Source organism: Stegodyphus dumicola, chromosome 2, assembly GCF_044657685.1.
Source record: "Stegodyphus dumicola isolate Sdum_Otavi_A_Nest chromosome 2, ASM4465768v1".
NCBI classification, from domain to species: Eukaryota; Metazoa; Arthropoda; class Arachnida; order Araneae; family Eresidae; genus Stegodyphus; species Stegodyphus dumicola.
In genome coordinates, this window is record NC_140769.1 from 225,301,139 (window position 1) to 225,327,732 (window position 26,594).

Below are 26,594 nucleotides of genomic sequence, written 5' to 3' on the forward strand. Positions count from 1 at the left end.
GTTTTGCAACAAGAACTCATGAATACAAATAGTATTTTTACTGATTTTCTTTTCGAAATGGGACAGCAAACTCAAAAATGAAAAAACAGCTGTGCAGCACACACATCTCTTCTTGACAAATATTAGTATCTCTTCCTGCAAATACAACTTTTAACATTCAGCCTTTAAGTTTAAAATTAAAGGCTGAATTTTATTTAAGTTTAAGGTCTTATAAAAGTTTCAAATATTATTCCAGAAAAGATGTTCAGTAAATTATGAATGGAAATAAATTTTGTGAAAATGCAAGCACTTCAAATGGGATAAGTCATTATCTCTGCTAGAAGTCATGCATATTATAGTCAATGCAGGGGATTAATTTCTTAAAATTCTTTAAAAACTATTTTTGAAAATGTAGCATTTACACAGAAGAAGCTTGAGAGGAACTGCCAACTATAGTTAATGTTTCAGATATTGGTGATATAAGTTAGGAGGATTTACTTTTAGAATATTTGTCAATTCATGACACTATTGAAAGAAGGTGGAAAAACTGACTATGAAAAAGCTAAAAGAAATGCAGAAACTGACAGCAAAAGTGATGACATGACATCATCAACCAAATCTAGTTAAACTGAAAGTTGCTGATCAAAAAAAGCTATCAGAAGTTTATGAAACTGAGAATGCAATTGGAAAACTGTTGTTGAACAATATGAAACAAGCACAGATAGTTATTTATTAGATAATAAAATTTATTATTATTACTAATATGTATTAATATTTATTTGTAAGAGAATAAAATTTCATCAAGAATGTAATTATCAAAATATATTTATAAAACTTTTTTAATTAATTTCAAAATTTCATGAATAGTTTAAATTCAACACTAATTTTTAATTATTATTTTAGAATTAATCAATTAATTAATTGTAAGTTATTATTTTACTTGAAAGGTTCAAAATTGATATCAGTATTTGCAATACATAAAATGCCATTTATTAAACACAAATACATTTGGAATGGAAGTGATTTTTAAAAAATGGCGGATACTGTATTGACGTCTCATTGCTGTCACAAATCTAAAAAACCTTATTACAATCTGCAAATCATTAAAATAAATAACTTATTATTTTACAAAATGAAGAAGTAAATGTATCTAAGTCTGCCACTTCAAGAACTATCCATAGATAGTGTTTCTTGTACAGTACAATGTCCGAGATCTGGACTCGTCAGAACATGCAAGATTCCAGATTTTGGATTTTTCCAGATATTAAATCATCAGTTTAAATCTAGCAAGATGGCATGGAAAAATAATAAAATTAAAAATATGAAATCGTAATTTATGAAATAATTAAGCATTTGTGATCTAAACGGTATCAAAATTTAGAAAAAAAGCTTATTATATATTTGGCTACTTTATAAAACATTTCTTTCAAGTTGTTTAAGTTGCTTCGCTTTTTGTGCTAAAATACTTTCTCTTTAATTCTATAGACCATAATTTCTTGTTAAGTTACAAAATTCTAATGTAGAAGTCATGTAATTGCCTTTTCTAGGATTCCGACTAACTTGTCAATCAAAACTTTTTAATTTTCAGTAACCTCTCTGTCACTTTCTTCACTATCCGCAGCGGTATTTTCTGAATCTAGAACCATAGCACAGACTTTACCATCTGTTAACTGATTGAATATTGAGGAGCCTCGTCATCACAATAAAAAATTCTTTTTATATCCATTAATTAGAAAATTTAACCTTTGGTTTGCGATATCCAAAAACCTTCAAATTCTCGGCTATCATCATAAAATTTAGCAATTGTTCACTATACATATTTGGCTATGTATCATGAGATTGGTGACTGAAGACAAGTTGTTCCACTAAATTTTATCTTGCTTCTTATTGCACAGTGAGAAAATTAAGCCTGAATTGTTGTTAGTTATTTATTATACTTGTGCCTATTCCTTGCACATGCTTAAGGCTTATCTGAGTTCTGAATAAATAAATTCCCACATATACTTAAAGCTTATTGAGGGTGGGCACTAGAAATCTTACCACCTGATGCAGTCCCTGCGGCAAAGAACGTCTATGTACAATGTAAAAAAAAAGGGGGAGGACAGTTCTATATCTCGCATTTTACTGGGCCGATTGACGAAATTCAAATTGCATTTTCCATGTCTCCAAAGTGCGTTATAGGATATGTATTAGATTTATATATAGCATTGTTCTAATATAGTTATTTTGAAAGAAAATCAGACTTTTCCTGAAACGACAATTTTTTTTTTACATATTTTGATTCTACGACCCAAATTATGCCAAACTGCTAAGTTTTGTAAAATTCGCACGATTAGTTTTTAAAAAATTAGCTCTCAAAATTTTAGCTCCTCAATGTTAAATTCAGTTTGGTATGTATTTATTAATATCTCTTTTTTTATTACACTTATTTGTTCCATCTTTCACATTTTGAAATTTAGGTTCATTCCAAATGAAATTCACCCATTTTTTACGATTTATTTTTTTAATTTGTATTTTTAAATAATTTTTATAAATTTTTGGAAAAAATTTTGAACTATAACCTATAAAATTTTTACCACCATCTTAAAGTAGATGTACTTCTAAGTAGACCTGCAAAAAATTAGTGCTTTTTATTCCAAATTTTCGAAGATACGCATGAATTTATATATTGCCGCATTTCGAAATTTGGCATATTTGTTGAAAGCGATAAAAACATCTAATGTGGTTCACACACTTTGTTAAACTTATTTGAAAGTAGAAATGATGTGAATTTTTTTCTCCGCTCATGCACAATGTAAAAAGGTAGGAACAATGTGCCTTTTTTCCCGCTCCTGTACAATGGAAGGGTAAGGAAAATTGGTTGTCATGTATTAAGAAGTTTGCCAAGTGAATTATCCTTGGTGTAATCTGAAAAAAATTGCCAAGCTAAATTTTTTAATTTCTCCGTAAATTTTGCACTAAGTTTTACAAACTTTAATATTTAGGCATAATTTGAGTCATAGAATCTAAATATGGAAAAAAATAGTATGTTATTTAAGAAAATGAGACTGTCAAAATACCTATGTTAGAACATAATGCTATATATCAGGGCTGTCCAACTGTCAGCCGGCGAGTACATTTTACTATGAATAAATTTATGTTACTAAATTATTATTATTAATATTATTTTACTATGTGAAAATTTAAATCTAATTTCAATTTAAAGTAGGTACTATTTAGTTTGCGTAACTTCACTTAACCTGGCTGAATACAGCAGGAATCTGTTTATCGTCTGATGATGGTTGGCTCAACATTGGCGCCACATATTATATTTGTGGTTGGTTGTTGTTTATCTATGGTTGGCTTATGTGATGAGCACGCTACCCTGCACTATTTGGATGATTAACACAATCGTTTGAGTGCTTTCTTGTCTAGAATTTGTTGAGGGGTGACTGTGTTATAATATTATTAACTTAATTTCATATTTATTTATTAATTAAAATAATTATTGAATATGAGTGCTACTAATAAAAGAAAAATAGACCTCGAAAATCGAGAATTTCAAGATCACTAGGAAATTGATTATTTATTTATTCTGAACAAGAATGGTAAACCACAGTGTTTGGAATATTTATAAATCATAGCTGTGTATAAAAAATATAACTTGAAGCACCATTATCTTTCTACGCATGAAAAAAAATATCACTCGTACACGTGAGACATGAAAATACCACTGGTCAAAAAAATGAAAAAGCAGCTGGATCATCAAATGATTTATTTTAATCAAGAAACTTTCAAGAAGCATCTGTAGCTGCATTGTTTGAAGTTTGTTTAGAAATAGTAAAGGCAAAGAATCCATTTTAGGATGGAGAATTCATTAAAAAATGTGCCATAAAAATGGCTCAAGCATTTAATGACAACGAAATGGTAAGAAAATTTCAAACAGTATCGCTTTCTCACCAGACTGTAAGCCGACGTGTAAACGAGATTAGCATGCATGTCACTAATAAATTAGAAAACCTAATGAACAGTTGCTGCTATTTTTCGGTAGCATTAGATGAAAGCACATTTCTGATACAAGTCAAACGCATATCTTTATAAGAGCGGTAAATGAAAACTATAATTATTCAGAAGAACTTTTAAAATTACAATCATTACACGGAACAACAAAAGGTAAAGATATTTGCAAACAATTAAAATGTTCAGTACAGCAGTATGGCGGATTTGACAAGTGCACTGCTATTGTAATTGGTGCTAGAATTATGATGGGCAAAAATATAGGGCTCGCGGGACTTTTGCAAAAAAGAAGGAATAACATGTCATATGTTACACTCACTGTATTATCATCAGGAGGCATTATGTGATTTATCCCTACAACTAAAAGACGTAATGGACAAGGTTTGCAAAATTGCTCATTTAATTCGCGGCGGAAATCGTTCTCTTACACACCGAAAATTTAAAACATTTTTGGATGAATTGGAAACTGAGTATGGAGATCTGCTTTTACATAATAACATTCGGTGGTTAAGTGCTGGAAAGTGCTTGAGGAGATTCTTTACACTTCGAAAAGAAGTTCAACGTTGTCTCACAGAAACTGCCGTCGATATAGTAAATTTAGTTGTTAAAAATTTTATTTATTCACTTGCTTTCCTAACAAACATTACAAATTATTTAAATATTTTGAATAAATTCTTGCAAGAACAAGATCAAAATGTGTGTTGCCTTTATAAATATGTTACTGGATTTAGAAACAAATTAAAATTGTTAAAGGTTTAATTTGGAGTAAAATAATTTATTTCATTTCGAATCTTGCAAAGAGATCTATGAAGAAATGAAGGAATGTAATATAGAAACGAATTTTAAAATATCTCTATCAAAACTGGATATGCTAATTACAGATTTCGATGAAAGATTTTCTCAATTTGATGATCTTAAACCATCTATTGATTTATTTTGTGATCAAATTAATATTGATATCAACTCCGATGATCTTAAATATCAGATCTTAAATATCAAACAGAATTATGCAACCTGCAGACTGACCCATTTTTTACATCTCTGGAGTAACTGGAATAGAAATATTCAAATTTTTAGATAAAGAGAACTATCCAAATTTAAGAGATTTTGGACTTCAAATTGTATCAATGTTCGGAAGTACATATATCTGCGAGCATGCATACTCCGATATGAAATATATATAATCAAAATTTAGAAACGGTGTGAAAGATTCCACTCTTGAAGATATAATTAGACTTGCCACAACAAATATTGATGTGGACATAAAAGATATTGTTGCTAAACATTTACGGCCACAATGTTCTCATTAATATATTACGAATATTTTAAAATTTTCTTTTTAGTATAAATAAAATATTTTTTTAATTAACATAAACTGACTTTTCATTTATCAACCTTCTTGACCCCCGAAATATTTGGTGAAGAAAATATGGCCCGCGGGCTATGATAAGTTGGACAGTGCTGCTATATATAAATCTAATATATATCCTAAGTCGTGCTTTCGACACATGAAAAATGCAATTTGAATTTCGTCAATTGGCCCAGTAGAACGGGAGATATAGAACTGTCCCCCCTTTTGTTTGCACAGTGTATAATACATATTCTTTGTCTGCGAGACCTAAGCGCCTCCCATTGTCTTCTCTAAATTCTGCTGTTTGATGCGGCCATAAGAGCTCTGCCACTGGTTCTGGGTTATGTGAATAAAAAATCAGTTATTCTTAATTCAAATAGCACTAAATGTATTCTTTTGGCCTATGAGTATCATTAACAAAATCTATATTTAGCATATGGAAAGATATTTTTGTTAAATTTTTCCTGGCAACAATTCTTAGTGCATTTAACTTAAATTTGTTATCATCGTCAAGCGTAATGGCAACATAAAAGGTTACCATACTCTTTGCTATTCAATTTCTGATATTTGCATGTAATTTTGGTTTGAAATGTTGTACGCCAAGCAGATACGCAGGTACAGAGCCAAATTAATCATCATACAAATTTATGCTAAAATGATTGTTTCTTCAGTAATGAGGTATTTTATTTAGTTACAAAGTGAAATTAAGAATCGGGACTCACCACGTTTTATTTTGTGGAGGGAGGCTAATCAAATGCACATGCGTAAACCACACACACAAAATGAATAAAAAAGTTTTTTTTTAAGTTGGTGGTGGCTTTGAGATCCGGAATTTAGATTATTCCGCATATTGGACATACGGATCTCGGACTTTGTACTATACTAAATTATATATCAGCATCTGATTATTAAACTCTATTTTGTGACTTTGATATAATAAGAAACTACTTAAAATATATTACAGTCAAAAGTCTTTAATCCAGACTCGTCGGGACTTCGGCGATTCTGGATTATCGGTTTTTCCGGATTATAGATCATCAGTTTAAATCTGGTAAGATGGCATGCAGAAATTATACAATTAAAAATATGAAACCGTAATATATAAAATAAAGAGCAATTGTGATCTAAAGGGTACCAAACTTTACAAAAAAAAAAAAAAAAAAAGCTTAATATTTATTTGTTTACTTTATTACACATTTCTTTCAACGCGCGCATGCATAAAGCATACATTACGCATAGCCGAAATTAGAAAATTGCAACCAGAAAACTATTTGATGTGTATTCGTGATATTTATAATGACGAGGAAATTGATTTAAATCATATCAAAGACGGAGTACATCGAGATGAAATACTTCATTTAGTAAGGAATTATAAGCCGAATAAAATAAAAACATCTGCCCTGAAGATAAGGATATCGCTGACAGATCAACTTCCAGTTCATTGCGCGCCGCGACGTCCCCCCCCCCCACAGAGCTGCGTGAAATTAATAAACAGATTTTGGAATGGTTAGAGAAACAAAGGATATGCCTTCATCCATTATTTGCAGCAATTCCACTTTTTGTTTGATGGACATCGAAACATGCTTTCACTTTGTAGATCCTTTGGCAGCTCCAGAATCGAAAATTCTTTTTGACATAATCGAAAGTTCAAGCTTACTTTTATAAAATTGCTCTACCAGTCTGCAAAAAATAATAAGCCGGATCCAATTCGAAGATTAAGGTACAACGCAATCTGCAACATTAACTGAAATAGATAATTAGATAATTTTAGCTTAGCTTATACTGTCCGTTATACATTAAACGCTCATGCATAAACGTATTATGCGCATGCGTAAAATTATTATGCACATGCATCAACGCATTATGCATTGACGCATTATGCGCTGAAAGTCTGTAGCTTTGAAGTCCGGATTATAGATCATTCCAGATTATGGACATCCGGATTAAAGACTTTTGACTGTATTATAAACGACAATTGACAAGAAATTCCTTTATTACAAATGACATTTTTCAAATTTATATCAATTTAAATTTTCTAAAAACATGAAATAAGGATATTTCACAATTTTTTCGGGGAAAGGAGGAAACCCAGATCGTTAAAAAAACTATTTTATTATTTATATAATGTTTTCAATACTTATAATAATAATAATAATGCATATCCAGTCTGAAAATGAATCTCAAAATTTCTGAATTATGATAAACATCTACTAGTTTTTGCTTACAGGAGGTGATTCAAATATAAACAATTCTGCTCCTTTCAGAGCTAGGAAACGAGACTGCCATTTATACCATGGCTGTGGAGCTGGAGAGCCTTCACTGATCCATCCCATGTATAAAATCTGGAAAGAAGGAAGAAAAGCAAAAGTCAATGGGGAAAAAATGTTAATCAATCATTATCTGATAAGAGAATCAATTAAAAATAATGGATGAATGAAAGCTGGTGTTTCAGAAAATGAAAGCACGATTAAAATCCAGAAGAAAATTTTTTAATTCAAAAGCTCAGTACAGAAAATTCAGAGAATTAAATTATTTACATAATACAAATAAAACAATTCTTTCTGTAAGAAAACGAATTTTGTTACACATATTTGGGCTAAAATGTTTAGAGGAATTGCTAAAAATTTTAAGTGCAATATATGGCATTCTTCAAACAATTGACAGCTTTGGTGAATTTGGCGAGACATATAAGGACAGTCCATCTCAAAATAAATACTTCTGTGCAGTTGCTAGCATTTGTGATGTCAGATCATTTAACTGAAAATATGGGTAACCATAGTAAAACATGAGTGAAAGTCCATGGTGTCAGTTTTGTTTATTTGTTTTTAGCTCTAAACATCAATTTATGGCTTGTATGTGACATCATCATATAAATTATTAAAATTAAATATTGTTTTCATCTGAATATAATGCTTGTTTTCTTATAATCATAAATGTCTTTACTACCTTTATATGCAATTAGATGTTAATCAAAGTTTTACACTTGCCTTTTTATTTATTTTATCATCATATGCTTAATTTTTGGAAACCATGTTATAGACTACATGAGAAAATATAAATAAAATTTGAAGTCCTTTAATAAAATAATTGGCTGCAAAGCAAGGAAAAGTCAAAATTTATAACTAAATAGTGTTACAAATTAGAAAAAAATTATCTTAAAACTGAACCCATAATTCAACTGAATCATGAGTTATCCAGAAGTGAAATGGAAACTTTACACTCGTATCATGGCAAATTTTGAGAAATTATAGTTCTCAGTGGCAAAATTTTAATGTGATTTGTTTTTGAAGAATGCAGTTTTAAAAGCCATTTGTTTTTTTTTTCCTCAATATAAAACCTAATTTACATCCAAAGTGTGTTTCAAGAAAAGGCACTGTTTTGTTTTACAGTGCCTTTAAAAGGCACTTACTTTAATTTTCGTTTTACACCATGAAGAATAACTTAGAACACATACCGAGATATTATTATTGATTACCGTAAAGAATAGATTTAGGGATGAAATAGCGCTTCATATAAATTAACTGTAACCATGTAGTAGAACTTTATGCTCTGGTTTATATTATACATATATATATATCTTTTTTTTTTTTTTTTTTTTTTTTTAATAAAAGCATTTGAAAGTGAGAGTTCACTCAGCAACTAATGCTCATTTTATTTTGTTCCCATTATACTTTTATGTGTAAATATGTAAATAAAGTCTCAAAATTTAATTGAGATACTTTATTGTCGACTGCTACCAAATTTCTAAAGGTTTAATTTTTATTTAACAGGCATCCCATTCCGGGATTGGCAGTAAATTATTGTTGAACTCTGAATAATTAGAACATAAGAAAATATGTCTACTGAGAAATCAGATAAATTAAAGAAAAAATAGGGCATACTGCATGCGTCTGTTACAAAAATACTGAATAAGTTGGAAAATTAATTGGTGAAAGGTAAGAAGTAACGTCAAATAATTTAGAGGAACTCATTATAATTTTGGCAAGTAAATTTGATTCACTCCAAGCTGTTCATAATGAGTTAGAGTTCTATCAGATTTAGATGAGTTGGAAATTGAAATGACAGTAGCTGAAGAATATACTGATATAGTAATTGTCAGAAATTTTCACACCATTAAAAGAATTCATGAGTTAAATTTAAAAAAGTATTGTAATACACATAGTGAAAATGATAACACTATTGTTATACCAAATATGAATTGAAACTAGAACTTATGCATATTAAATTACCAAAAATGAGTATTCCTAAATTCTACAATGATATTACCGATTGGTTTCTGAAGATATACTTGGAAGGTTCAGCTTTAAATATTGCTGAAAGATTTTCTATATTGGCTTCTACATAATAATTCTTCTATTGAATTATTGAAAGAAAGGTTTGCAAATCTTGAGTTGCTGATCCATACCCATATGAGTAATATTTTGCATGTAAAACTATTTATATGTTCATCTGACATTCATGCTTTCAGAAAATTTATCACAAAGTATCGACTGAATTGAGAAGTTTGGAAAGTCTTGATTTATCTAAGAAAATAATTCTACTGCTTTATGCACTATTATTTTAAAGACCACTCCACAGGATATTTTAATTGAAATTAATAAGAGTGTAAATGAATTTGTTTATTCTGATGTTAATGAATTAATGAAAAACATTTCCAAAGTTTTGAATTCATGCGAGTGAATTACAATGATGATTCGTTCGGCTGACAGTTATATCTCATGACGGTAACCAGATCTTACTTCCAGTGTTCTGAAAAAATGCCAGGACTCATGGAATGAAACCTAATTGTGCATTTTGTGACCATTTCAGTAAAGATTGTAAGATTTCAGTAAAGATTTTCAGACCATTTCAGTAAAGATTGTGATTATGCACATAATATTTCTCTGGATGAAAGGAAAGCAATTTTGATGAAAAGGTCAAGAATGTTTTTAAGAAATGTTTCATATTTCTGGTAACTCATGTTCATTGTTCAGGAAAACATTCATCATTAGCCCCTTCATGCCGACTGTCACGTATACGTGCCATCAACGAACACACTTATCTACCGGCCGACACGCAGGTGTGCCAGAGCATTGTTGCGTTTTCTACCGACTGTCACATATTTGTGCCAGTACCTTGGAACGTTTTTTAAACTATAATTTCTGCCACAAGATGGCACTGTATGTCCATATGGTTTCAGATACATGTACATTAGACCTTCTACTCGAAATGAGAGAAGCATGACTCACATACACGTGTTTTTGATTATATAAACAAACGGGGAACTAAATGTTTCCGAATGGCGTGATTTATGACGTCTCTTTAAATTGCACTTTATTCGCACGTGGTAGTTGTTTATTGTAAGTAGAAGTTTTATATGCGCTAAAGCGTTGAGTATTTCGGTTTACAGTTCAGTTTTTAGAAAATAATTAGATCTTGTTAGACGTGAATTCTTTCTGCTTTTACCGTTTCAATGTCGAAGCCTCGAAAATGTTTAACAGAGCATGAAATAGCAGAAATGATGCAAAATATTTCAGATATTGATTCTGAAATTCTGATATTCTGATACTGATTCTGAAAGATTAACTGAAAGACATTTTCCAAAACTTTGTTCAGAAGAGACTGATAAGAAAATGAGACGACGATGCTTCGTTTGTTCACATTCCCGGAAAAATCCTCCAAAACGGCAAATGAGTTATTACGAGTTCAAGGAATGTAACGTAGGACTGTGTGTAGATCCCCGTTTTAAAATTTTCCATACGAAAAGAGAATTTTAAATAATATATTTAGTTTTCAGAGTATAATGTTAAAAGTCATAAAATGGTGAGTAATTAAAATAAAATGTGTAAAATATGCATTAAACAAGAAATAAGATAATTAAAGTACATATATAAAAATATTTATAAAGCATAAGCCATTTAAATACTCTATAGAGCATTATTAAGCAATGCGTTGATACTTTGGAGATTTCATGGATTTAGGCTTAGTAGCAAAAACGCCCCCGGCCCTGGAGAAACGCTCGCGGAAGACACTGCCGGCCTCCGCGATAAGCGCGCGTTTTTGCTACCCGGCTCGAAGGGGTTAGTGTGTTTTTTTAAGCACAAACAAAAATGTAAGGATATAGTTAATGAATCTGGTGCAAACAGAGTCCTTACAAACAGTTATTTAAAAATGTAGTAACAAATATTGATAAATAAGAAAAACAGTTCAATGTTACTGTTATCGTTTCATATAAATAATGCAAAAATATCAGTTTTCTGGAATTTAGATACATTATGGATCAAAGCCGTAAGTGATAAAAGTACTAAAAAAATTCAGGAACTTGCATTGAAACGTTTTAAAGATACAGTAAGTAGAGATGATACTGGAAGGTATCATGTTTGTTTATCCTGGTTGGAGTGTAATTCACCTTTATCTAATAACAGAGATTTAGCCTACCAAAGACTGTGAAGTGTGCATAGTAGTGTATCATCAGTTAGAGAAGTAGGACATTTTAGAACAGAGTCTACGAAGATATTAAATGCAGCTAGACTTGACTTATGTGGATGGAAAGGCAATCATAGTCCAGAAATGAATGAACACTCGAAGAATGGCTCACCTGTTGTAAAAGATTTTGATGTGTCAGTGTCAGATCTCAATTAGAATACCAAAAATGATACTCTGCCATGTGACTTGTACGGTATGAGATATGGAGATCAGCCAGTTACTAAGCAAAGAATCCTATTAGTAGCACACCGTATTTTGACTTGATTGGGTCCAGTAACATACATACTGAAATTGTTTCTTCAGGAGTGTTGGAAAAGAGAAGCATCATGGGATGATAAGGTACTTGAGAATATAGTTAAAAGGTTTCAGAACTAGAAAAATAAGTTAGAATTAAAAGCAGTGAATATTCCTTGAATATTCTCTGCTAACAGAATTAGAAGAAGTGAATGACTTGAAATTTAACTGTGCATTTTTTTTTTTTTTTTTTGTGACGCCTTAAAAAAAGTCATATACATCTTGCATTTTCCTTCAAGTACAGAAAGCAGACTGAATAACCTGTTAACTAATTCAGGTGAGATCAAGAGTAGCAACTTTAAAGAGTCTATCTATATCTATATTAGATCTTTTGACTTGTAATAATGGTGCAAGATTATTGAATTCGATGAAGAAAAACTTGCACATGGAAAATCTAAAAAATGTTTAAGCTATTAAAAAAGAGTCTATGTACATCCTATATTGGATAAAGAAAGAATGCTCTTGAGCTACTTTTGCCTTTAATCAAGTAAGAGAAATAAAAAGTTTATCATCAGCTGATTCATGGAGACTTCTAAGAGTCCAAAACCCTACAGGTCTATTGTCAAGAGGATGTGGACCACAATCTCTGGAGAAACTGCAGTGGTGGTTGGATCCCAATGTGGTTATTGAAACTAGAAGAACAGCCTAAAAGTAATTTCTGCCCAATACAGAAATTGTGAATTCTGGAAAGAAAAAGATAACTACAGCCTCAAATGCGGAAAGATGAATATGGAAGATAATGAAAAGATGTTCTACCATTGTTATTCATGTTATGCCTAAATTCTATGAATCACTGCATGGATTCTAAGATTTTTCAATCATTCTAAGTCTACAGGAGATAAAATATTTGGTCAATTAGACCGTGATGAACATCAACAAGCAGAATGTATTATACTTAAACAAATTCCCAATATAAAATTTTTACAAATCAGTCAGATAAAAGACTTAGAGCCATTGAAATTTTTATCAATTCCAATGGAATTTTAAGAGTAAAAACCCAAAATTTTATGTGTGAAGATGGTTAATTTCAGACTTCCTATTGTTTTACTCTCTAATAATCATGTCATGAAACAGCTAATAATGTGTAAACATAAACAGCTAGAACATTGTACAGGACAGTTATAAATGGCTGAGTTTGAAATAAGAGTTTCTGAATTTTAAACAGTAAAAAGACTATTGGGAATACTATAAGGTCATACACTACTTGTAAACATTTAACAGCCACCAGAAATGCTAGAAGAAATTTTACCGAAAGACAGAGTGAGAAACGCATCTATTTTCAAAATTATTGGAGTGGATCTTGCTGGTCCTCTTATACTGAAAGATGGAAACAAAGTTTGTATATTAATACTGACATGTGCTGTGTTTAGAGCAATACATCTGAAACTTTTAACATATATCCACAGAAAACTTCTTAGTTGGTCTAAGACTATTCATGCATGGAAGGGGTCGCTGCCAGCGATTTACTCCAGGTTATGGAACTAATTTTATTGGAGTGCAAAATCTATTGAAAAGTACTGACTTTGAAAAATTAAAAACTGAGAGCAATTTATCTTCTATTAAATGGGAATTTATTCCTTCCTCTGTGCCATGGTTTGGTGGCTTTTGGGAGAGACTGATTGGAATCTTGAAAAGAATTTAACTCTTTCGCATCAAAAACGCTCAAGACGCCTGGCCATTCAGGCATCGGCAGGTCGCCCGACCGCCTCGTTCGTCTTCTACTTGATGCTTTCCCCCATCCCGGAGTATATGCTTCATTAGTTTCGCGAACTGTTAAATGACATGTCAATCATTTCTTTTGAAGTGACTGAAGTAGCTCTTTTATTTGAATGCAGGTGGGCTCCTCTTTGTTTAGCCTCAACGCTCCCAGGGTAGGTGACTCGAGTCTAGATCACTAGTTTTACTCCTTTCTCACGTTGTGAAAACGTCTTGCTCTTATTTTGTAGTTTCATCTCAAAATGATCAGAAGACGTAAGATATTAACGCAAGAAGAAATAAATGCAATATTATTTGAAGAAATAGACGAATCTGATAACGCTGAATCTGATGAAGATGATGGACTTTCAGAACATATGTTGATAGATAATGAAGATGATGGGCATTCAAAACATATGTTGATAGATAACGGAGAGGATGAAATCGAATGCAATTATAATTTAGAACACGACGAAAATTTGGGCTCTTCATATGATACCTTTGAATCAGACTGGAGAAATGACATAAATAACGAGGACATAAAATTTGAACATTTCTCTTCGTCACCTGGACCGTCTCATGATTTGCCAACTGGATCATCTGCTTTATATTATTTAAAATTACTTCTGCCTGATGAATACTGCGAAGTAATTAGACAGAATACAAATAAATACGCAGAGTTTTGTGCAAAAAAATGTGGTATTGAAGATAAAAGCTGGCAGCCTATACTCTCCGTAAATGAGATTTGGGCTTTTATAACTGTTTTTTCATAATGAGCATTATGCGTTTGCCTAGAATAAATGATTATTGGTCTCAGAATTCTATACTCGGCAACGAAGTGATAAAGAAATTAATGTGCAGAGATAGATTTTTAAAAATTAAACATTATTTTCATATCTCTGATAGAGAGAAAGAGGTAAAGGGAAATGATGAAAACTTTCAGTTTTTGCAAAAATTAGAGCCTGTTATTTCTAAGATAAAAGGGTAGTTTTCAGATTGTTTTAAGCCATATAAACATCTTTCGGTTGATGAAGCTATGGTAAAATTCAAAGGGCATTTAGGAATTGTGCAGTATATGCCTTTGAAACCAGATAAGCGCGGGCTTAAAATTTGGATGTTATGCACATCTCATTTGGGTTACACTGTAAATTTTGAATTGTATGCTGGAAAACGAGATAAAATTGTGAGGTCAGGCAAAGGATTGGGATACGATGTTGTTACACATTTGATAAAACCCTTAACAAGCAAGGGACATGAACTCTATTTTGACCGATTTTTTACCAGCGTTCAGCTGATGGTTGATTTATTGAAATACAAATTTTATTCTTGCGGAACTGTTATGCCGAACAGAAAGCACTTGCCACCTGAAATTAAAACATTAAAATTGAAAATCCCAAATGAAAGTCGGACTTTTCAAAATGAAAACTTTCCGAATTTGTTGTGCCCATCTTGGGTAGATAAAAAGCAAATTTTTAAGCTATCAACTAATACAAAAAATGAACTGTGTCATGTGAACAGAAGAAAAGGAGCAGACAAAACTGATGTTCTTTGCCCACGTTTATTCGCGGTATATAATACGCACATGGGAGGAGTAGATTTGGCAGATCAGAGACGTAAATATTATACAGTTGCCAGAAAATCATCCAAATGGTGGTTGTATATATTTTGGTTCCTTCTGGATATTACCATCAATAATGCCTATATAATTCAGCATACGACAAATTATCCTCAACAAAAACGGTCAAAAACTTTGTATGATTTCAAGCTGGAACTCATACAAGAATTAGCAAATGTGTATTCATATAGAAAGCGCACTTCAGCATCATTTGAACCCACTACTAGTCATTTTCATAAATGAAGAAAAATTGAAGGGCGTAAAAGAACGTGCGTTAAATGTTGAAAGCAAAGAAATAAAACATCAGCAAACAATTTTATTCAAAGCACATGGAAATGCGAAATCTGCAAGATGTGCCTTTGTAAAGGCTGCTTTGATGAATAGACATTCCAGTTTCTCTTGCTATATAAAAAGGCCCTTTTCAGGGCCAGCAAATAATGTAAAAGGAAAGCTTTTGTTTGCTATCTAAACTTAAAGAGAAATCATACGATTTCATATGAAAATAATGTAAAATGTAAAAAGAAATGAATTTTTCTACCTTTGTGCATTATTTAAATATTCCTTCATATGAAGAAAAAAAAGTTTAATGAATTATTTAACTGTTCTTTCTTTAATCTCTTTTTGTATCCTACACTTGAAATTTCAAGAAAGTATGAGGGTTATTTTATTTTTAATAATCATAAGTGTTCCTGATAATGCATAACTAAAATTATAATGTTAAAACCATTTAAAATGTCTCGGATAAAGTATATATTTCTTCTGAAACACGAGTTTTAAAACCATCAAATATATACAGCTAATAATTATTTTTCAATATAAGAGTAAAGGTTTACTTTCCTTCTAAGATTATATTAATTCCATAAACAATTGATTGAAATCTGTATAAATTTATTAAAGGCATGTTAATAAATGCTTATTGCTAATCCTGTAAATGGATGCAAATTATATGAAGGGATTTCAGTAATAAGAGAAGAGAGAGAGGGTTTCTATAGCTCTTATTTTGAAATAAATTTCTACTCAGTAGCATTAACTTGCTGAATGAAAGTATTTTTGTATTTACTAGCACAAAACTGCGGAAATATTAGAAATAATTTTCATGCTGGATGGCTGTAAAATGTAACTGGTAATATTCAAGCTCTGTCAAACCACCATTTATCAACTAAACTATTTGCCCTAAATATTTCTTTTCTTCCTGCAGTGACAATAGATAAAAAGGTACCAGACTTTTCTATTTATAAAAATTATTCGTAAGTTCTTTTAAATAAGAATCAATGAAAACATTATTAAATAAAATAAATTATATCAATGTACACACACTGCCTTTACGTATTTTTGTTTATTATAAGAATCACTGCGCTTTAATGTATACAATGAAAAATCTTACTGACCCCATAAATATACATAATTGTTTCCTCTAAATCTACACTATCGCATCTTAAAACCGGTTATTTTAAGCAATATAAAGTACTTAAATCATTAAAAATATTGAGGAGAAATATAGAAAGCTACTGATGCTCCCATTTGCAATCCTGTCCTAAGGGAAAACTGCACACAATGGGTGAAACGACCGAAAACCCCCTCAAGAGATAGTAATCAATTCACTTAAGTAGGTTATTGTTAACGCTGTAGCAGCTTACTAGACAGGAGGGGAGGAAAACCATTTCAGGAAAAACTCGTGTACACGGGCGTTCTCGATGTTTCAAGAAACCAGATTTGGCCTTCTCTCGATGCGAAAGAGTTAAAGAAATGTTTAGGGAAGGACATTCTTCAATTATGAGGAAATGTCAACAGTACTTTGTGACTGTGAAAGCACAATAAACTCATGTCCTTTGAATCATATTGCAGATGATATTGAAGATCTTAATCCTGCCATGTTTTTGGAGAAAATGAAGAAAATAAGACTACCCAACCTAGACAGTATAGACTACCTTAAGTTGAACAAACGGCACATCTATATTCAGAAAATTCATAAAGACCTACAAACACCTTTACGTGTGGAATACCTTGGTCAAATGAGACACACAACTTTAAATGGCAAAAAATCAAAAACCGGTGCAAATTTGGAGATGTTGTCATTATCAGGACAGAAAACATAAATTGAACAAAGTGGCCATTTGGAAGAATTCTAGAAGTTTATTCTAGCACGGATGGAGTTGTATGAGCAGCCAAAATCAAAAAAAAGTCTGGTACTTTAATTCATCCTGGGAGGAGAAAAAAAAAAAAAAAAAAAAAAAAAAAACTTTGTCCATTAGAAGCAACAGATCCTCATCTGGATACAGCAACTGTTGAGAAGACTAAAGAGTCTAGTGGTACAAAAACTACACGTAGTGGACAATTAAGGTGCAAACCTCGCACATATCAACACCGAAAATGAAGCTGAGTTTTGGTAACTATTCAAACTCAAAGTGGGAAATGTCAAGAATAGACTTAGTGACTTTCCTGAAATACCATTTTATGTAAATTAACTGCAGCATTGTAATAGAACTTCACGCTCTCGTTTATTAATTATATATATATATATTATATATAGAATCATTTGGAAGTGATAGCTTGCTCTGCAAACAATGCTTATTTTATTCTGTTTCCAGTCCAGTGTAAATAAAGTCTCAAAATTCAATTTATTGAGAAACTTTATTGTTGATTGCTACTGAGAATTTTTCAAAAAACAAAAATCTATAGAGATATAAAGCAAACTGGCAAGTAACTCTTGCTACTCTTAGATGTGAATTTTTACAGGTTTAATTTTTACTTAACATTACTATAATGTATTGCTCAAATTGTGATGTACTATAGTAATTTTGTCAATAATTCTAATTTAGGTTTTGCTGGAAATTTGATATCTTAATTTACAGTTATGCATTTATATACACGTACATGTTAGAATTCTAGTCAATAATAATAACCACAGAATCATAAAAATATTTTAAGTAAGTAATTACTTACCAGATATTTTAAAATTTTTAAATAGCTTACAAGCTTACTGAGTTAGGGAAGAACAGTATTATAGAGCATTGGGGGAAGAGGTACTTCATTGATTAAGGCTGCATGCAAAAGTTATCTATCTGAAGGAGAGAATTTTCACTGAAAGATTTTCTAAGGGAATCTGGCCCATTTTTATTTTGCACTTGGCGAAAAGTATAGAAGTCCCATGCAGCCTTTACATCCATAATGAAGAAACTGGTACATCTTTTACTCAAGAAATGCATTTGTAAGGAAGATTAATTCCATTTTTTAAATTACTGCATTGATTTGATGAAATATTTTACACCTTGTTAACATGTAACTTTTCTAATAAACAAGTTAACAGATTTCTTTGTAGGTATGTATATTATTCTTTTCCTTCTTTTTAATTATTATGATTATTATTATCCAGGAGATAAATTATAATTTTATCAGAAATATGAATACAATGTCAAACAATTAAATTTTGTAGCAAAGCACAAAAATCATTGCATTACAGAATGCAACAAAGTTATCAATCAACAATGGTAACATCAATCATTTACAGAATCCAATAATGGTAAAATTTAATAGAAAAATATTTTTGTTATTAATGCATTTTAAAATCAAATATAAAGCCAGAACATTCTTTTAACATCATTACTGTGGGTGCTGGATCAAAGTAAATGTAATCTTTCAGACTGTATTTCAAGTAGACATGCAAATGCCAGGAGAAATAAAAATGAGAAGCTGAAAAGATGTTGAAGAAGACATGCCTGTAAAAAGTACTGTTAAATATCAATACTTTGGTAAATCTTCATTATCCAAATTAAACACCCTTGATTTAAAATGTCCCTGTTTCCTTATTTAGATGTCAATTAAATGTTAACTAATATTTGATTTTAAGCTCTAGCTAGTCCTTCCTACATTGCCATTATTAGATACATTATTCATACAAAACTGAAAAATATTACTTTTGAATAAACTTTTAAAATACTAGAAACTGAAAGCATTTGTTAACAGAATCTCTTTTATTTTCAGTTCCAACACCAAAAATATATTTTCTAACAAATTTAGTTGCCTGCATTATTAACTTATAATTAATATTAGCTATCCAGAATAAAATATAATCATTTTAAAAAAAGGAACATACCTGATCTGATTGAGGTAAAGTTTCGTTGAAAGTTTTTATCTGAAGAAAAGGATTGAAAAATGTAACTTTAGATGCACAGATACAGGAAATATTTAAAAACAATAGTCTTAGAAACATAAATATACATAAAAAGCATATATTAGCTTCATTCTAAATCAAACAAAATAATAAATGTAAAATAAACAGAAATTGAATAATATTAAATTTAAGCAAGCTCAGTTACCCTTTCCTCAAAAAAAGAAAATTATAAAAATGTCATATTTTGTAAAGTACCTTACAAAGTATAGAAAGGAATAACAACCACTCCTGAATAATAAGTAAACATGTTTAAATTAAGGTATTAAATTATACGGCTGATACCGTGCTACAGTTATCAACCTAAAGTCGCATTTATATTCTGTGATAAAGCTCATTCATTGACACCATTTCAAAAGAGAGAAATGCGAATTCTATGAGATGAAAATATGAGAAATAATCCATTATAATACAGGGTGTTTCATACTGAAAAGGACAGGACAAAAAGAATAGCATAGTACAAATTTTACAGCTGATTTATTAAGCTAAAACAAATTAATTCTAAAACTTTATAAAAGTTTTATCTGGAAACCGTGAAAAATTTTCCAGTTATGAAATTACCACTAGAGGCACTGCTAATCAAAATGGTGCCATCCATGCAGGAGAAAGCGTAGTCTGTTTTTTGGAATATGGCAAAGCATCATAATTTATCATTGTCCAATTTTTGCATGAAATTTGATTTGTCTGCATCGTCTCAACATTAAACAGTGGGTGAAACAGTTTCTGGACAGTTTCTTATGTAAGAAAACCAAGCCAGAAGAAATGGCAACTAAAACTGAAATGGTTGAAAAAAACTTGTGAAACGTATTTTTGAAGTCCCACAAAATCATCGCATTGTGTGAGTTCTGAACTGAAAGTGCCTCATGTAACACTGTGGCATGTGTTATGGAAATTTCTACAATTCTGGCCATACACCTTTCAGATGGCGCAGGCATTGAAACCTTCCGACAAACCGTTGTATAAAGCTTTCTGTGAGAATTTGCAAGATAAGCTGGAGGTAGATGGTTTCATAAACAGACATGTGTTTATGCATAAATACACTTTTCATATTTCTGACAAATTGCCATAATTTATGATTTGGGAGCATGGAAAATCCACTTGTGTAATGCAACATGAGCATGATTCTCCAAACGTGAATGCTTTCTGCATCATTTTCAACAGTTGTATTTCTGGTCCTTTTTTTCCTTCAGGGAAAAATTCATTAACAGGTGCATTTACTAATATACTATCAGAGTAGTTGTTCCCTCAGTTAAAGGAAGTGGTTTCCGCTTCATTCTCCCCATACTGACATAAAAATATAGGCTAGTACTTAAAAAGTAGTCTACCTTTTCACTGGTTTGGACGAGCTGGGTCAAACGATATGCCATTGCTTTGTTGGCCACAAAAATCTCCAAATCTAACACCATGTGATTTCTTCCTATGGGGTTTTGTTAACGACAAGATGTTTGTAACTTCATTTTCCCAAGGCTTATACAGCAACTGAAGCAGTGGCTAACTGAAGTCCTTGAATTATTAACAAAGGATATTCTAATCACGAGTGTGGCAGGAACTGGAATATCATATAGGTATTTGCCACGTCACTGGAGAGGCACACACAGAACATTTATCGAAACTTGGATAACTATAGTTTCACTGCAAATTCGATTTATCAAAATAAAGTAATTACAGCATTCACAGGTATGCTCTCTTTTTTTTCCCATTCAATATGAAACATCCAGTACAATCTTTCATAAAACTAAGTATGTGTTAAACGTATAATATCTTTTTCTCAAAGCAACATGTTTTGTGGATTCATGACTTTGATTTGAAGCTGATATTTTATTATCATTCTGTTATCAAATTCAAACATACTTGTTGTGCTGTTAGTTGCAAAATGTTACTAGAAATATGCTTGATCCACTCTGATAGCATACTTGCATCATCACAATGAACTACAGCTGAAGGCTTACCTTCCTGGCTTCGAATTTCAAATGCATTTGGCCTAAATGAAAAGAATACAAAACTATTTGCACAAGAATACATAACAAAAATACTAAACAACAGTTTCAGGTCTTTAATCTTTTAAGCTCAGAAATTTGACACTTGTAAGATTCTTAAAAAAGATGCAGGGTGGGGAGGGTACATTATGTTTTCTCCCTTCTCAAGACGTTTCTTTGTTATTTGCAAAAATGGAGCTTTTAGCTATTTTGATTCATCCTTAACCCATTAACTGCCCCAGAAAACGTACAAGATTCATTTCCCAGAGATACAGTTTTTCACACAGGTGCACGTAGTTATGCGATGTATTAGGGGGGGAAATAAGTGTAAGTTTTACTTTCTAAAAACTGTTTACTTTCACAAAATAAAGAATAACAGAAAAAAAATTAATGCATAAAATTTAATGTTTTGAGTAAAAGTATAATAAAAAGATGTAAGTATAATAAAAACGATGTTTTTATAATAAAAAAGATCCCTAAAATGGAGTTTTGATCAATTCCTTTTTAGACCAGTAAAGTGTACTATCAGGCTCATGTATTCATGAGTTATACCTTGTGAAATCAGTATGCCTAAAAAAACATATATTTCTTCTGAACTGGTTGAATGCCCCAATTTTGTTCTTGATTTTTCATTTGCAAGGTGTTGATTCATATACTCACCTACAAAACGGTTAGTTTCAGTAACAATATGAAGCACGAGCAATTCATCAAAAAATAATCCAAAAAAGATAAATGGGTTTGAAACATCCATTATATCTTTCTTTATTTCTGGAACCTACTACAAAAACGGAGTACACAGAATTAAAAAAAAATACGTTTTACTCAAACAACACCAGCCAATACCACACAGTCATTACTTTCAGCACTTTAGACACACCCTTCTCTCCAATTTGTCCCTACACTTTTCTGAAATAGTATCCTCCTTCACATACTTTGTCAAGGTCATTGTGGTGTTGCATTCCAAAGTTTTAAAAATAATTTTAGGGGTAGCAGCCCAAAGCAAATGATAGAAGTTTGGAAGGGAGTATATATACGCCTGGGGCAGTTAACGCATCGGCTGAGCAAGGCGTATATATATATCCGCAGCAGTTAAGGGGTTAAAGAGATGCATTTATTTTACAAAAGGAAAGGAAATACAGGGATTATTGACTAAACTACTGGCTGCTTCTCCTCGTGGAGAAAACAAGGAGAAATTTAAAGGTGCTGTTGATTCCAAAACAAACTACTCTGTGATACACAGAAGAAAATGTATATTTCCATTACAGAAAATGTCATTCTGTTTCACCCTATTATAGCTCATAGCTTTCTTTAAAATAAAAATTGAATGAAAAATTGTTTCAGATTTCATATTATGCCCAAAGAGGCTTTTTTTAATGTTTTGTGTATTACTGTTATTTATTAAATATCACGTTCTTCGCACTTCACCCATAAAATTCAATTCAACAGCAATATCACAAAATATTTAAAAGAACATATGTTTAGAATTTCCAATACACAGTCTTGAGTGCTGGAGATATATATATATATTTCTGTACAGTGTTGCCTTTGCTAGCTTTGAAATTGTTGAGTTTCTTAATCAAAAACTCATGAATGCTTTACAAAATTAAATAGATAATAAAACAAATTACAAATTTGGGCTTCCAGATGCCCATATTCGGGTGGAGCCGTACCTTATTCAAAATTTGACGATTCTATGTACCGGTGTTTTATCACAGTGCAAGAAACATACATACATTTATGCAGATTCTTCATTCTTTAAATATAATACAGTGATCTAATATTTGGTGGCAACAATTTAAAAAATGATTCGTTGTTTATAGTGAATCAACACAATTAACAGCCCTTCTGGGCAAATTGCAGTTAAAATTTACAAACATTCATGTCTTCATAAGCGAAAAAACTCTATGCAGATACTGCAGAAAACAGAAAAGTAAATTACTGTTATATTTCTTTGTAATTTTTTGCTTGTTTTTCTATATATTTTATTGAAAATATCCAGATTCTTTAAATTTTTTCCCATGGAAGGAATGGTTCAAAATATAAAAAAATGAATACTACAGAAATGGTTAAAAATTTTAACTGTATGGAAGTGTTAAATTGTAGATTGCAGAGAAGTTAAAATTTTAGGTCTAAATAGGTGTTAAAATTTGCATGAAAATGTAATGCTTAAAAGCAAAAATTTGTCAGGAATTTAAAATACACAATGTTTGCTTCAAATATGACATTTACCAGAAAATGTCCATATATTTTATATTGCAATTTTTTTCAGCAAAAAGCTTTCAAATTGGAAGGACGGAAACTGTGGAGTATATATAGTTTATGAAAGAATGGGAAGAAGTTACAAGGCAATTAGTTGTTATCTTGAATCCTTGTATTATGATTCTGTTTTTATGATGTTACATAATTTATTACTTCACAAACTTTTGTAGAGGACTTCAGTTAGCCTTCTTTTTCATTTCAGTATATGATGATAAAATGAAGCAAAATAACTAAAAAAAATCTCTCAAAGATAAGGAATATTCCAAAGAAATATAAGGTTCTTTTTACAATTTAAGAATGGTGTTGTTCCGAATTCTGAAGCTGCGCAAGAATGAAAAAAGAGCAACAGGGAAAACTGGATTCTTAACAGAGAGATCTTTGAAAGGGATAAGTGATTAAGCCTCCACAGACCCCACCAAAAAAAAAAAAAAAAAAAAAAAAAAAGCTGATAGTTTACCCCATTCTTTTAGTTTAAAAAAATGGGAGAGAAGACATGAGCACTTAAAGCCCTTCCTGTCCTGGAAATATAGCCATTCCAGACTAAAAGAGTTAAATGGACAATGAAGAAGGACCTAATGAAAATTAAACATAACAGCATTATTAAACTATCATTTCTGAACAATGCACTTTAGGTAATGTACAGTATGTAATCACTTACTATAATTATATGCCCATGGTTGTTTTGATAACATTAACTGAATATTAATTTTAAAACATACGGAAAACATGTCAATGTAATTTAATTTAACTAAACTGAAATATACTAGAAATATATAAACACCGGCATGTCTCTATGTCTATTAGTTCAGAACACATAATTTCAGTTGCCTGCAATTTATCAGAAGATACAGTATTTGAATTTCCAATAAATAGCTCTTGCAGACAGAAAGAATCCACTGTAAATAATTGGCTCTAAGATGCCCGTCAAGTATTTTTAAATTTTTGTGAAAATGGTAAGGCACTGCCTTAAAAAACTGCTAATTGTTACAAAATAAGAAAATTAGCTGGGTACATGTGCTTTTCTTACCATCCTGGTTCATTATTTGTGATTGAAATTAGAGTGCTTTGATGATGTTTAATATTGTACTAAGAGCAATTTTGGAAATTCATTTTTTGATAATTTCAATTTTTAAATCAGTACATGATGTGCCATACCTTATAAACTACAGAATAATGACAGTTTCTCAAAGGGCATTATTTTGTAGAATTTGAATTTTATAGAGATCTCATTTTGCAGCATGTTCCCTTATGGGGAAGATGTAAAGCCATGTCTCTAATAATTCAAGAGAATACTGAAGTAAACTGTAAATATTTTCTGGCCCTCTGTCAGAATAGCTATGTCATCAGCAAACAGAGCTATCTGAACTGTAGTGTGTTGTGGGATGTCATGAGCAATTATGTTATATAAGAAAGGACCAAAAATTGAGCTTTGGGGTACACCTGCAATAATTTGTCTCTGCAACAAGCATACATTTGCAATTCAGATGCTGAATGATATGTCACCCCAAAAAGTGATAAATCGAATTAGATTACCTGGAAAATTAAGTTTGATTAATCTATTAACAAGGCCACAGTACCAGACACAGTCAAATGCTTTAGCAAAATCAAGAAAGACCACACTTATAGGCAATTTGATATTAAAGCCTTTAGTAATAGTGCTAATGATGCAAAACAGGTTATGCATAGTATTATGTTTTACCTTAAATCCAAACTGCTTGTATGGTAGAAATGAAGAAGGTGGAATCGCGATTTGAACGTTGTATAGTATGACTTGTTCTGCAATTTTAGAAAGCCAATTAAATAAGGTATCGGTTGATAGTTTGGGGAAACAGTGCTAGTGATTTGGTTTAAGAAAAGTAATGACAATTGCATGTTTCCAATAACCAGGGAAGCGAGAGAGTTTGAGAATGGCATTCATGATTTTTGAAATGCAGCTGATACATTTTTCATGGCATATTTTTAAGCTAGATTTTTTTATATTATTCTGCTTACTAGCTTTATGAGTTTTCAGTTTTTAATGTTTATTATAATGTTTCCTTATAGCATAATAATGCGTGTTTCGTAATGTTATATATTATGCTTTCTAATAAAAAAAGTGGTACAACAAAGAGAAAATTTGTCAGTGAAGGAATGCATAGATAATACAAAAATTTAAGGAAGAAATACTAAACATATTTATCCTTCAAAATTTAAGCGAATAAGAAAAGTGTTTAGTGAAATAACTCAGGTTAGTGAAGCATAACAATTCAAACACATCCAGCAATGATGATCATTAACACTTATCTTCGTGCTTCGAGTAAATATATCCAAGCATAGATAAAAATTGGCTCATGAACAATTTTATGATTCTTCTCAGATTACAAGTAAACCCTCCAAAGCTTTTCTTAGATCCCATTTTCACAGGATGGATGTAAAAATAATAACATGTGATAGAAGTTTTCCATGATAAGATCAAGAAACATAAATAAGGGTTCATATTCTTTTATTAGACAGTGTTTAAATTCATTTTTATTTTTGAAGTCACAAGTGTTAGGAAAAGAATGGTTTCAATTCCATCATCCCTTGAAATAATACATTATACCACACAGTACAATTACTGCATTCCTACACCACTTTATATTCTTCTAAGACCAAAATCCTTTACTTTCGTCGAATCTTTAAAAAAGTCGAGAAAGTAAAGGATTTGGATTTGATTTAGTCGAATCTTTAAAAAAGATATGGACTTTTATTTGAAATTATATGAAAAACACAGTACACTACACCATTTTAATTAATAGCATAGCAGGTATATAATAC

At 31.1% G+C, this 26,594-nt stretch overlaps 1 protein-coding gene across 2 annotated transcripts in view; it reads right to left on the reverse strand.

Moving 5' to 3' along the window:
• Positions 1-26,594, reverse strand: part of Syn2 (Syntrophin-like 2) — a 115,378-nt gene that overhangs the window by 41,473 nt on the left and 47,311 nt on the right. For both annotated transcript variants that reach the window (XM_035362205.2, XM_085811819.1), the window contains exons 9-11: positions 21,415-21,544; positions 19,489-19,527; positions 7,552-7,668 (exon numbers count right to left, since the gene is read on the reverse strand). In XM_035362205.2, the coding sequence (XP_035218096.1) occupies positions 7,552-7,668; positions 19,489-19,527; positions 21,415-21,544 (286 nt within the window). The remainder of the gene's footprint in view (positions 1-7,551; positions 7,669-19,488; positions 19,528-21,414; positions 21,545-26,594) is intronic.